The sequence below is a fragment of the Bolinopsis microptera genome, chromosome 13, assembly GCF_026151205.1.
Source record: "Bolinopsis microptera isolate Bmic1 chromosome 13, MBARI_Bmic_1.0, whole genome shotgun sequence".
Taxonomy (NCBI): domain Eukaryota; kingdom Metazoa; phylum Ctenophora; class Tentaculata; order Lobata; family Bolinopsidae; genus Bolinopsis; species Bolinopsis microptera.
The window spans coordinates 12,140,245-12,154,787 of NC_087084.1; the positions used below are offsets into that span (position 1 = coordinate 12,140,245).

The following is a 14,543-nucleotide window of genomic DNA, read 5'->3' on the forward strand; positions in this document are numbered from 1 at the left end:
ACCGTAGCGCATTTTGCCGATCTAGCGAGAAGCATAATTGAATGCGCATAATTGAGTGCGCGGCGCGGCACAGTAACGCATCGCGCTACAAGTGTTCTCTGTACACATATTGTATTGTAATCGTGTTTTAATATCAAGATCCTGGTAATGAGATCGTCTCCCAAAAGCAAGACCTATATTATGAGATGTGAAGTCTTGATACAATATTGCTTACGCAGCATACCATAAGTCCAAATTTAACCGCCAGTAAGATTTTTCCGATGGTTTGGTCTGCAACATTACTTTTAATATAATGATGTGTGTTGGTTGCACTGAGGAGTGGGGGCCTATGTAATGTTATGCGTCTTCAGTCGATCTTCATTCATTCATTCATATCAGGTTGCTTTGTGTCACATTTCGGGGCATTTCAGAATAATGAAGTTGTATTGAGACTGCTTGTCAGAAGTGCTCCTCTGATGGCATCGTCAATTGTAAAATCGTTAGATAGCTAAGCCCCTAAAAAGTATGGCGGGATTCACTACCATTATGTCTATTATTTAATAATAACAAACTTAAACTCCACTGAAGTTGTCACAATGAGTAGAAACTTACGTCTTTGCACAGACTTAGATTATAGGATAAACAATTATGAACAACTGATAAGTCAGTTGTGGTTCTTTTACTTCTCATGAAGATACGAGGTATTACCATATTATGTATTGAAAAGGGAGCATCTTATCAGAATGGGGCTTAAGTGTTTTCATTTGAAGGCTTAAAAGCATGATATCAACCTGATCACATTACTTGAACTGTTGTTATGATAAATTGCATTCAGCAACACATTAACAGCCTATTATTTTTATTTATTATTTATATAAATTATTCATTATGTTCATTAGTGGCAGAAATTGTCACAGCTTAATGTGTTTTATTTCACAAGCTCAGCACAACTGAACAGGGAGTATGGTTAAAGTAAGTTGTAAAAAGTGTACTTATATTAAGTCACGGCTAATTCTTTGATAATATTATTCTATGTATGTGACTGTGAAAAATTGGAATCAAATCTAATATTACAGGTAAAATGGCTGCAATTGTGCGTCTGCTGTGTTCAGTGTTGGGGTACAACACTTCTGTGGTGCTTATTCTAACATTTCTTCTCATTTGTCTTGGACTCTTCTCTATTTTCCTCAATGGAAAGTTATTGTTTACTTGTAGGTATCAAAGCTGCAACATTGCATTGATTAACATTTGCACTGGGGTCAGCGTTTTTCTGTTTGGGGTGGCACTAGCTATAGATTATGAGGATTATAAAAGTGGGGCCCCTTTCAAAGATGGATTTTCGTTGACATTTGACTGGGACAACATGTCATCTTTTACTCTTGCTTCATTTGTGCTGCATCTGCTGAGCCTTAAAACAGTTGTGTTATGTACAGTGGCTCAAGCTAAGACATCATCTATTTATTTCAGCAAAAGTGATAGTCAGTTACTTGCGCCATTAATTTCACTCTGCTCCAAGATCTCTGGTTCTGGATGGTTTCTTATTGTTGTCACATACACGTCTATTGAAGTGGCTTACAGATTAGTGTATGGCGGAATTGGTGCTGGCCCAGAAATTTATGGCGATGTGAAAATGATTCAAGATGAAAGGAATTTAGTCGACATAGCTATGTCAATAATATTACCATGCTTTATTCCTGCTGTGATAGGTGTTAAACTGATGTTTTTAGCTAAGGCTCCTGACTTCAAGGTCAAATTTGCTCATGTAACAACTTTTTTGTCAATTCTATCTTGTCTTATGTGTATTTTGAGTTTTTTGTCTGATATCACTTGGTCAGGCTATAGAGTGTACTATCCTTTGAAGTCTTTTATTATTGGTTTAATTTCTCAATCTTTATTTGGCATGGCTTTCCCTTTAATATATGATTACTATCATGCTTCAGGGGGATACAAGCTTGTTGACGTACATGACCAGTAACACATGTTTAACCAGATTATCACTCATGGATTTCTATTTTAAGCATAAAATATAACTTTATTTAACATTTAAATTTGTTCAGATTTATTAAATTCCATGATGATCTATACATTTGCTTTGAAAATGATTTGATCCTGTTTTTAATGTTGCTTGATGAAATGTTATCTCTCACGAATTTTACTCAGTTGTTGTTTTATTCCTCTGTTTTCCTCTGCCTTGGTTTATTGTGGTGTTCTACCAAAGCAAAGGTTTATTTATCACTCAAATCACTTACAAATTTACTTAGTCTTAAAGTTTAGAATTATGTCTTGATTTAACACCAAGAGATTTAAGTGATGCAATGAAAGTGCACAATGTCTAAAATCAAAACCAATTCATGCACTAGATGATTTCTGAATTGAACACAAGTTAATTAAGTAACACTGTATCACATATAAAATTAGGCCCGATTAATCTTAATAAAATTCTAATTCATGAGGACATTTATTCTAAAATCCATTAGGAGTATAAGTTACTTAAAATTAAATAAACTATACTTAAGTCATCGTCAAAGTGTGACTTAAGTCATACTCATAGTGTGACTTACGCCTGTGTTCAAATAAATAGACAGACTGAGACATATGGGCTGCACTATGAGCACTCTACTTGTATTGTAAGCACTAGTTTAGTCGATTGATCTGCACCTCTTAATATATCTCTATGACTATCTATCGAATTTGTTGTGCATACATAACCATTGCCATTTCACATAAAACGGTAAAAACTTAACAAACTTGCTTTATCCTCTAGGGTTCTGATGTAGATGTAAACAACACAAGGACTAAGAAGTCTCGATGAAGATGGTGGACAAAGAGAACCAACCGAAAGGTAAGAATTCTTGTCAATAATTAGGAAATTACGTGTTAATATATCGAGCCAGTAACTGGTATCACTGCAGCTACTTTTCTCTCCTGTGCCGGCCTGGGGAGGATAGTCTGTTCTGAAGCCTGTAACTGCGTTAACTATTTTATAAGTCTGCACTTGACTCGGTCAGTTCACACAGACATCGACAGTTGGGGCACATGTCTGAAAATTAGATTCGCTGCAAAAATAGCTCACAAAAACGTGAGACAAATTTACAAATTGCGATGACTAATGTTTACGGCTTGTTTTTTTATCCGACATTCGTCAGTGTGTTTAGTTATATATTTTATAATAATGAATACTCCAATAGTCGCTGTTATCCCCAGAATATCGTTAAATATCGTAAACTTTTACTTAACTACACCTTTACTGCAGATGTTCGTTTGATGAAAAGTTTAGTGCTAAGATATTTGCATCGCAGACAGATTTAGTTTTCGAGGCTACCCTGTGACATGCACTTTCAAAATTGGGCTTTCATCTCATTTTAGAGACGCGCTTTCTGTTTTGTATTTCAATTCTACGGTATTCTTGGTTTCGAAATAAGCTTGAAATGTAAATTATATAAACTTAAGAGTTAAGAGTCATGTTTTAAGTTCATTCATCTCAGCTCACTGCGTTATTTCTTGTATATCTTCGCGATTAAAATGTAATTATAAAAGACAATGTGTTATCGTTTTCGGATAACAGTTATATTATTATAGTCTTCAGCAATTAAAGACAAAGCAAACATATTTGCTGCTCAATCGGGTTATCTGCCCTGTAATTTTCGAAGGTTTCCCCGTGTTTTCTGTATATGACCGCAAACGTGAAAATCGGTAAAAAATTAGAACGTTGCATGATTACTCATTACAGTGCAGTACAGAAACGTGCAATTGCACGTGCAAAACTTATTGGGTTGCATTTTCTCGTTATTCATATTGTGCACGATGATGGTCGAATATAATCGTATCTTAAAATTGTCGTCTGACACTCAAAAAAGTCAGAAATCATGAACCTCTAAAATTCTTTTTCTTCATTCTAGCCATATTTTTCCAGACAAGGTATTTATTATTGATCTCCTGTCTGGCGTTTGGCATATTCTTAGTTAGCGAGCAATATGGTCAATTTGTTTCCTTGGCTTTCTTTTAGAAATTTAATTTAAACTATATAAATTCTTCTTTTCGTTTAAAATGGACATTTGCCACTAGTCATAGTATCAGGTAACGAGTTCTTGAGACCGGGTCGAGCTAAACTCATAAGTTGGGTCACCTCAAACTTCTCAACACCACACATATTAGCTTTATAATCGCCTTATAACAGCCTTATAACTGATTTTTAACTGCCTTATAACCGCTTTATAACCGCCTTATAACCACCTTATAACCACCTTATAATCGTCTTATACCTGACTTAAAACCGACTTTTAACCGCCTTTTAGCCGCCTCTTAACTGCTTTATAGCCGCGTATAACCGCCTTACAACCACCTTATAACTGCCTTATAACCGCTTTATAGCCGCTTACAACCGCCGCGCTTTATAGCCGCTTATAACCGCCTTATAGCCGCTTTTAACCGCCTTATACCTGTCTTTTAACCGCCTTACAACCGCCTTTGAACCGCCTTATAACTGCCTTATAACCGCTTTATAACCGCCTTTTAACCGTCTTACAAAGACCTTATAACCTTCTTATAACGGTCTTTAAATAACTTTCTTACTTAACTTACCTTACAAAAACAAGACATGGTAACTGGCACATGAATCAGTAGGAATTAGGCAGGAGCACAGTTGTCTGAATTGATATGTTAGGTGTTCCACCGGACATGTGTGTAGTTCTGTAATTAGGTGTAAATTGCAGGCATTTCTTTTTCTTCTGCGGCGTTGTAAATAGTTGTATGTGGGGGTAGTTCATTGTCTGTGGTCGTGCTTCTTCCGCTCAAACCTGCATTCCTACTACAATCTACCCAACGTGTATTATAATTAAAATCTACATCTCTACATTTTTGTAGCTTTCTTTGATAGGACACAGATTGGAAATTTAAGTTAAATTGTTGTACAGTGAAATGCTGCGTAATTTCTAATGGAACTCACATTTCAACAATATGAACTGTTCCCATGAAGTTACTTACACATGTCCTGTACATTCCGACTAATGTGCTCTAAATGTATTGTGTACAATGTACATTGTACACATGTATATAATTTCATTCAACATGCACTGTATAATAAGCAGTTTTTGTGTGAAATGTACAGTGAGGAGCTGCCAACTACCTTTCACACTATCACCAGCTCCCTAGCTGTAGCTCCTTGTTACTGATACCAGTACATTATGCAGTGCGCAACCCATTATGAGTAAACGAGGTTTAAACGATTGTTCTAAAGTTCCGTAGTACTGTAGATTGTAGAGTGAATTGGAGGCTCATGAATTTAGATTGCAGTTGTGTTTGTGTAGTTTGTGTAGTTTGTGTAGTTTGTGTGTATCGTGTAGTTTGTGTATCGTGTAGTTTGTGTGTATCGTGTAGTTTGTGTAGTTTGTGTAGGTTGTGTAGTTTGTGTGCTCAGTCTGATCTCGTTTATTAATTTTTAAGTACTTTGTTGGAGTACAATTAGTGTTTTTAAAGTCTTATGGGGGGGTTGCAACGACCATTAATGTCAGTAGATGGAATTTTGTCAAAACTGACATTGTCATTAATGGTCATTAATGGTCATTAATGGTCATTAATGGTCATTAATGGTCATTAATGGTCATTAATGGTCATTAAATAATTGAAATTCTGATAGTGAGTCAGATTTCGTCGCACCAGATAGTGAAAGTGAAGACAAGGATCTTCATGACTTAGTTACTATAAAAAACAAGAAAATGAACAAAAACACCGCTATTACGAAGTTCTGTAATTTTGGTAAGACGATGTTTGGAAATAAAAGTCGGAGATCGAAATTTTTTGGTACCGGCTGTTTCGAGGGTTCTGTGCCATACCAACCGGGCTGCAAAAATTCTTCTAAGCCCTGTCAACGTCGAACAATTCGAAAGGGCGACTCATTAAGTGCTACCTTTGTTCCAAAAAAGGCTAAACGTCCCCTTCGTTGCCTCGGTACCATCTTATCAATGAGTGTCTCTGCTTCAAAAAAGGGCAACTGCAGATCTAGACGAATTCCTGCCGCATCAATTTGTCCCTATCATGATGACAGTGCTCGATTTTGGGTCAAAACTGCCGAAGGCAGAGTATTGAACTGTAAACGAATTGTTCTATCTAATCCTAGGAAAAGATCAGCTTTTTTGTTGTCCGATTCAGACTGATGACGATGTATTTTATGAAGTGCTAAAGTTGAATAAGTTCATCTACTGTGTAATTACTATATAATCGACTAGCATAATGATTTGGCTAAAATATAAATCTTGATATGATATAAGAACGGGAACGAAGTATTTAATTTTAATACCCGTGTTATTATTATTTTATTATTGATTGTTATTTTACTATTGATACGATCTGATACTCCTAAATTGCCCTTTACTGATGTGTCAAAGGATGAATCAGCCTTTACTGTGTGAGGCACTTTGTTCCACAGCTTCGGTCCTTGAACTGCAAAAGACCTGTCGTACAGTGACTGGTTGCGTAAGGAACTTGACTTTGACAATGAGGGTATGACAGCTACATCCCCGTGTCTTGGGGTCACCTTGAATTTGATATCACAGCAGTTTGGTACCACATTATGGAGAATCTTCCACATCATCAGGATGATATACCTCTCCCGTCTGCGCTGTAGAGACATCAATTTAAGCTGTACGAGTCTTTCCCAATAGTTGAGATGTTGCAGACCGCCAATACGACTGGTGAAAGTTCTTTGCACCCCCTCTATCAGCTGTATTTCAGTCACCTTGGTAGGGCTCCAGAGTGGGCAGCAATACTCTAGTAAGCTTCTTACTAGTGACTTGTAGAGAGTAATCATTACGGTCTTGTCGCGAGTTTTGAACACACTGAATACCCAAGATCCTCCTTGCTTTGGGTACCATGTTGCCGATGTGTGTCGACCAGCTAAGATCACTTGAAACCATAACTCCAAGATCTCGGACGTTTTCGACAGGATAAAGTATGTCCTGACTGGATACTTTGTAACGCAGTGTTTCGGCAAAGAAGGGTAGTTCGGGGAATGAGCTCTTACTGTTATGGAGGTGATTTAACAGCTCGAACTTCTGCTCGTGAAGCTTCATGTTGTTGCTACGTGACCAGTCAAGAATCTTATAGATATCTTCTTGTAACAACTGACAGTCTTCAAAACAGCCAATCTGTTTGGAGACTCTAGTATCATCGGCGAAAAAACTCACCCTAGATGAGTCCACTACTTGTTCTAGATCATTGATGAACAAGATAAAGAGAAGCGGCCCCAAAACGCTTCCCTGGGGAACACCACTTAAAACCTTTGCGATAACCGAGTGAACTCCATTAAGCACCACGACTTGTTCGCGATCAAAGAGAAAGGACTTTATCCACTCTATGAGCTTGCCATGAAACCCATATTTTCTCAGCTTGTGAATGAGAAGATTTAAGTCGACTTTATCGAACGCCTTAGCGTAATCCAGATATATAGAATCTGTATCTTCACCACGAGTAAACCCTTCGTAGATGTCGTCAAAATGGCCGAGCATTTGAGTCAAGCAGCTCCTATTCGCTCTGAAACCATGCTGCTTATCGGTCAAGAGACTGTTGGCTTCCAAATACTCCACCATATGTTTCCTTACCACTCTTTCATACACTTTTACAACATGGGAGGTCAAAGTGACAGGTCTGTAGTTTCCAGCTTCACATCTACTGCCTTTCTTGAATAGTGGCGAAACATAACCCGTCTTGTAGAAGCTTGGCACTATACCAGATGACATGGACTCTGACCACATAAGATAAATCGGGACACTAAGGCTGGTAGCACACCTTTTGAGAAGAATAGCTGCCAGCTGGTATTCCATCGGGTCCAGGGGCAGAGTCTAGCTTAATTTCAGATATAGCTTCCATGATACTATCAGGTGTTAACACAATGTCATTGTCTCTACTGATAAGGGGTGGTACCGCAAATGTAGGGACTGCTGTGTCGGGACAGGTAGGGTCGCTGAAAACGGAGCAGAACTGTTGTTGAAGGATGTTGGCGAGTTCTTTCCGTTCAGTGACTAGTTCCTTATTGTCGTTCAGGAGGGTAGAGATGTTGTGTTTCACTTTGTTGTGTTTCACTTTGAATTATTATTATTGATAACTATAAGTCACCAACTGTTATCTGGTTTAAATCCCGTGGCCGCAAAATTTGTTCTTCATTACATTCGAACTTAATAAATGTAATCCCTAACTCACTCTGGAATCCACTCAAGTGATATTCTGGAAGGTCTGCCTAACCACGGAAGATTCTATTCTAAGTTTTCTCTTTCGAATCTCTAATTGTAAATGTAAAATAATAACATATACTTGTAGTTAGTTAACTTAAGGTAGGGTCTAAGTGATGCAGGCGTCCGTCCTTTTCGCTCTAAGAAGTGCCGGAAAAAACATGACCATTAATGTCAGTAGATGAAATTTTGACAAAACTGACATTGTCATTAATGGTCATTAATGGTCATTAATGGTCATTAATGGTCATTAATGGTCATTAATGGTCGTTGCAACCCCCCCAGTCTTATATACGATTACAGTTTGAATTCGTTAAATCTTGTATTTTTTTCTTATTATATCAGAAGATCTGAAAATTTCGTTTGAAAACAGACAAAAAACATGATTTCCTCGCCGATTTTCTTTTTTGACCTATCTTGATAATATTGTCACCTTATGTTAAGTAAGACAAAATAAGAGCTGATGAATGAGAAGGTAGAATGGTGCTGAATGAGAACGAATTCTCCTTACCCTCAACCAAGTTCTGTGAAGGTAAATTTCTTGAGGTAACTTGTCATTTAAAAAGAGCTTTATGAATAAAGTATGCTTTTAACTACTGTTCACCGAACCTTGACTGCGGCTTTGTTAACAAGGTTTGGCCGGTAGAGGGTCCGCAGTAGTCCCATTACCTTAGCATTACTGTACAACTACTACAAAAGTATGCCTACGTTGCTTCCCTATCTTGATGTTTCTCTTATATTTCTCGATTTAGACAAAACATGACAAATAAATAGACCAAAGTGTTGTTAACTCAATTAAGTTGTTGTAAGTTACAATGAGTTGGGAAGAAAGTGGACTCACAGTCACAGTGTTAAAATAACAGGGATAGACTACTACTAGACTGTAGTAATTATATAGTTACTATAAATAAAATCTAGTAAATAAATATAAAGACATACCTTATATTTATTTATTTATTCATTTTAAACATCGAGTTCTGACCCCATAAATCGACGGCCTATTCCAGTATTCCATCTTCTGTTTAAATCTATCAACAAATGTTTTATTTACTTACTATCCTGTCCATTCTAAAACGTGAAGCAGTTTTAACGCAAGCTCTACATTCTACAAGTAGTAGTGTAAAACAGTAAGTATATAGTAGTATAGTAGTGTAAAACAGGGCTTGGTAACGAATATCTGATCTCACTTTTACACCTCTGACTGCTTGTCAGTAACATTTAACACATACTGGCCAGTACGTTTACCAAAATTTTAAAGCAAGATCATTCCCTCCACATCAGACGAAACTAGAGTGGTTCATCAACTCTTTCAATTCAATATTTTGTAGAATGATTCAATCAAAATATGCCCTCAAATATAATAAAGCAAGTACCTTAGTCGGTAATATTAGGGGGGGTCTAATTTGGTTCTTTTCGGGCCAAAGAACCATATTTATAACAGTCCATATTTAATATTTTTAACACCCATAATTTTCCCCCCATAATATTACCGACTAAGGTAGTAATCTAAGAGTTTCAAGGTGACGTATCTCCGTGAGTCAGTGTGTTAACCTCGTGTTGTTGTGACCGCTCTTAGAGAAGCTACGTGTTAATTGGCCGCGATATTTATCATGATATTACAGTGTTGAAACAATACAATCATTGGGCCTTGTACGTGATATAATATAATAATACGTATGTAAACACGTGGTAAACACGTGGTAAACACGTGGCGCGCCCCTTTTAAACATGTGTTTACTTATTGCGTGTGTTTACACATCAAGTCTGAATACAATGAAGATAACTGTTAGATGATGATGTGTGCTGATCTATTATCTTTTTGTTAGGCAGTGGGAGGGAATTAAACATTAGAATGAGGCTGTCGTTAACTGACGACTATTATTATAATGAATATTCTTGGAAAATGAGAAGCGATTCAGGGTATTAATTTATACATTTTTATCATACATGATACAAAAAATAATTTTCTTTGAAAAGTTTCAAAAAGACAAGCTCCCCTTTGCACGTGTATATGGCCTGTGTATCAGAATATATAATAACCTGTTAGGCTGGTTCGATTTTAAGTACATTCCTTCAGCTTCATTAGACAATACCGTACGTATCTTATCTTCTATCACATATCTGTACTTTGAGGAGATAAGAGTCTTATCGTGATAAAACTCCATACCTCAATCATTGATCAAACAATCAGTCTTAAGAAGTGAAGAACCCCAGGTACCTCTACAGTAGAGTGGGCCGCTGTTAAAAACCTACATATTTTAGTATAAATGAGTATTCTGTAGAGCTGTAAATCACTGTTCCAGTACACAGTTAATTTGCACTAATTCACACTACCATCTTACATATAATGGGCTGTGACAGATACCACGCACAAATTGACAATATAAGTCGATAGACAGTTACTAAAACTTTTAAAATATGCCTACTTGCCTTGTTTGTGTACTGCGGATTGTGTCCTTATAGATTTGGGTACCAAATTGGCTGAGTACGTGACACGATACGTCAGCAGCTGTTTTCGCGTTGTCATTACGTTGTCATTACGTTGTCATTACATGTCAAGTAAGTAGGAAGTATGTAGGAAGTATGCAGGTACTTACACCTGATTAGTCTGAGTAGGTACGTGTAGGTATTCAATATTCATTCGTCAGATTGCAAAATTTTATAATTCAAAGGTCTCGGTACCCTCATTACAGCATACAGTGAAAGTTTTATCTTTCTGGCAGGCTGGCTTATTATACACATTAACTGCGGTACGTGTGAAAAGTTTGTCTGGCAGTTGTGCAGAGTAAAATAATTTGTGGACAACTCTAGATAAGCAAAGGGATGTAGACAATGTAATGGAAACGTTCAGGATAGGATTAATAGTAGCAAATCTCTGTCATCAACTGTACGACTAGACTGTACTAGTACATTTATTTGCATAATCTCGTGAAATAGCAGTGCGATATCAGCTATTATAGCAGCGCGATATAATCAGCTATACCTCCTGTATGATTGGATCTTTGTCAGATATTATACAATTAATTAATAATTAATTAGTTAATTGATTATTATACAATTAACCAGATATAAAGATAGCCCCCCCCCCCCCTCTCAGGTGTGCAGTTCCAGTTCAGGAAGCGCTACAGGAAAGTAGACTGGAAGCTGCTGGCCAATGTGGACGTTGATAAGATAACGAGAGAACTGGACTACCAAGCTCTGCAGGCTAATATAATGAACGTGGCTTTCTGCGACACTAACAGTCAGGTCAGTAGTTATACTAGTTTCAAATCAGATCCTATCATTATTGATCCTATGTTGTTCGACTGGAGGATCAATTTCAGAGTATATTTATAAAAATATTTACAGCTTACATGTGCCATGTGTCTACTGTTTTGATTAATTAAATAATAAATAATATAATAGTAAATTAATTAAACAAAATTCCACAGGACTTCGTGGAGGTAGACGATGATTTTATCAAGCTGTACAAGCTAGGCCAGTACACTATAGAGTACCTGCTACACTGTCAGGAGTACTTGTCACATGGTACCGTGGAACTGGAGTCTAAACTCAGGGAAGCAATGAGGGTAAGTACACTATTGAGGCTAAACTCAGGGAAGCAATGAGGGTAAGTACACTATAGAGGCTAAACTCAGGGAGGCAATGAGGGTAAGTACACTACAGAGGCTAAACTCAGGGAAGCAATGAGGGTAAGTACAACTATAGAGGCTAAACGCAGGGAGGCAATGAGGGTAAGTACACTGTACAGTATATATAGGCTAAAATCAGGGAGGCAATGAGGGTAGGACGATTAATTTGCGCTCTGTTTCTTAGTTATGTCATGTAAAACCGGCCTGGAATATTGTGCTTTCAGTGCTTTCATATTGAATTTAGAGGTTGTAGCGGGGTGTTTCTAGCGGCTGAGATATAGTTTTTAGATTTATTTATTCTTGAAGTTACTGGTTTAGTACCTAATTTATTAACACGTAGCACCATGTCATAATTAAAGTTCGAGTTACCAAAGTGTTGATTTTTAAAAAGAGAAATAAAAAATGTAATAATAACGTGGTATTTTCAGTTTCGAAATGAAGTGAAAGACAAATTGGAAGTGAAACAGAAAGAGCTGACGGATTGTAAGAAAGAGAGTAGAAAGAGAAAGAAGATGATAGCTGTTTACCAGGTTGGTTGAATGTGACGTTAATGTGAGGTAAACGCTAATTAAACATAAGGTAAACTCTAAGTAAACATAAGGTAAACACTAGGTAAATATGAGGTTAATGTGAGGTAAAAACTACTGTAGAAATGTGCTGATATATTGCAGATCTGATAGTATTATGACTGTTATATAACAGTTTTAAACCACTGCTTTCACACCAGCAATTAATATCTTTTAAACAAGCCAAGCTCTAAGTACTCTCCTGATCCTTTATTCATCTTCATAACACCTTTATAACACCTTTATAACACCTTTTAACACCTTTTAACACCAGCTGATCATATCGTTCTTTCGATTAAATAACATGAAATATCGATATCATATCAGTTTCAAATGCTGATATAATTGTTATCAGTCGACACTTCTGTATGATACGCTAGAAATTGAATCGTGCTATCTTATCTCTGGTAACACCTTCGGCCCTCCTGCCTTCTTATACTCCTATAGCTTGAAAACAGGCATCCACCTTAATTAAAGCTACACATGATGTACATTCCACTGACACTATATAATATTTACCAATAACCCCCTGTCTATTTCAGAGTATGTTGAACACTACAGGAGTTAACGGCTTCCACAAGTGCTCACACTGCGAGAAAGCATTCGTCTCTGCTCCTTTCCTTGCTTCCCACCTGGAGAGACGACATGGTATTGTGCCTCAACCTGTACAGAATACTGAGTAAGTTCCCTTTTTTGTTCATGTTTTATTTTATTTTTGATTTAGTTAAAATGGGTGTTATTAATTTTATTGTTATCGGTGTAATATCTTAATTTCAATTGCTTTATGTTAAAATTACACAGTTTATTAAAGTCTATCAAAATTATAATACCCCATTATTATTAATTATGCAGCAAAGTATGGAGACATGTATCTAAATAATCCAGTCATTTATGCACATAATCGGCACCAAACCTGCAAATTCCTTGATACTTCTGGAACTTTGCACAGACCTTCACTAAGTTTTGAAATACCAAACAAAAACCCAGAGCAAACATTTTTTATCATGGGCATAACCCAGGGGGCCACACCCAATATTCGCGATGAGTTGTTATCTCAGCTTCTGAAAGTTCTAGAGACGTCTGGATGAACTTAAACGAAGCCGAATCTGCATATTATTTAAATTTAATTACAAGATTTTCATAATATTATGAATCTTTAACCTTCGAGAAAATCACTAAAAACCATTATGGGCGTGGCAGCGTGCCTAACTTTGGGTACGAGTATGACTGTATGATCGTAGAGACTTTCAGATGAGTGCAAACGAACCGCAACGCTTATTTTTAGAGAAAATAACAAAAAAAGGAAGCAGAGATGGCTATTTTCTACAATTTTGCTCTAATTGCCCAAACCTGTCGTTGTTTTGCATTTTGGAGAGAAATATCCGGATTGCACAAACTAATTTGATGATTGAAATGATTACATTTCAGTCTGGTTTTAAACCGTTGGTATAATATAGGGGCCCCCTTATATAACAGCAATAAAGTAACCCAAATTACCCTGTTAATCACTCGACAAGTCATTGTTAAATCCAAAATACTGCTCTCACTTCATCTTCATTAAAATCTAATTACATATTCTCATCAAATCGATTAATTAATCCACCTTTACATATCTCTCATTAAATTAGCTGAATACAGAGGTGCCGAGTGTAGAGTTTTAGAGTCTTTAAAGACTTGTTCAGGTATCGTTTTACGTCTCTTATTAGTAAAAAGAAGCTATCATGTTATACAGTCAGAGTTGCATGTGTCATAGAAAACTGCTAACATTTTTTGTGTGTTTTAAGCTCATCATAATATTTTGTCTGTGTTATAATAACGTAGGACATTAGAACATTAGTGTTCTAGCGAGTTGTTGTTAGTATGATATGGGATTACGTTTTGTCACAGTAGTTTGGTGTTTGCTTGTCCTTAGACCCGGAAATATTTGTGTTTTTGGTCTCATTTTTGTTTAGTTGGTGGACACGTACACATGGGGAAGAATAAATGGACAGATTGTTTGGTGGCAGGAGCTTCTGAAAGGAAAGTTCTAGTACCTAACGTTTCTATTATTAGTTACACGTACAAAGTATGACGGTCTCTTTTAGAGATTTCAAGAAGAAACACGTGTTTGTTGTAACACGTCCAGAAAATACATACTATTATAA

General features: G+C 36.7%; 1 protein-coding gene across 6 annotated transcripts in view; it reads left to right on the forward strand.

The window, feature by feature from the left end:
* Positions 1 to 1,054: 1,054 nt before the first annotated feature.
* Positions 1,055 to 14,543, forward strand: part of LOC134825089 (cilium assembly protein DZIP1L-like) — a 51,666-nt gene continuing 38,177 nt past the window's right edge. For 3 of the 6 annotated variants that reach the window (XM_063837219.1, XM_063837220.1, XM_063837225.1), the window contains exons 1-5: positions 1,055 to 2,821; positions 11,299 to 11,447; positions 11,633 to 11,770; positions 12,262 to 12,363; positions 12,942 to 13,078. In XM_063837219.1, the coding sequence (XP_063693289.1) occupies positions 2,788 to 2,821; positions 11,299 to 11,447; positions 11,633 to 11,770; positions 12,262 to 12,363; positions 12,942 to 13,078 (560 nt within the window). In that variant the 5' untranslated portion in view covers positions 1,055 to 2,787. Of the gene's footprint in view, positions 2,822 to 11,298; positions 11,448 to 11,632; positions 11,771 to 11,839; positions 11,853 to 11,876; positions 11,894 to 11,975; positions 11,986 to 12,261; positions 12,364 to 12,941; positions 13,079 to 14,543 lie in introns of those variants that run through there. The other 3 variants (XM_063837223.1, XM_063837221.1, XM_063837222.1) reach the window with 3 other exon arrangements.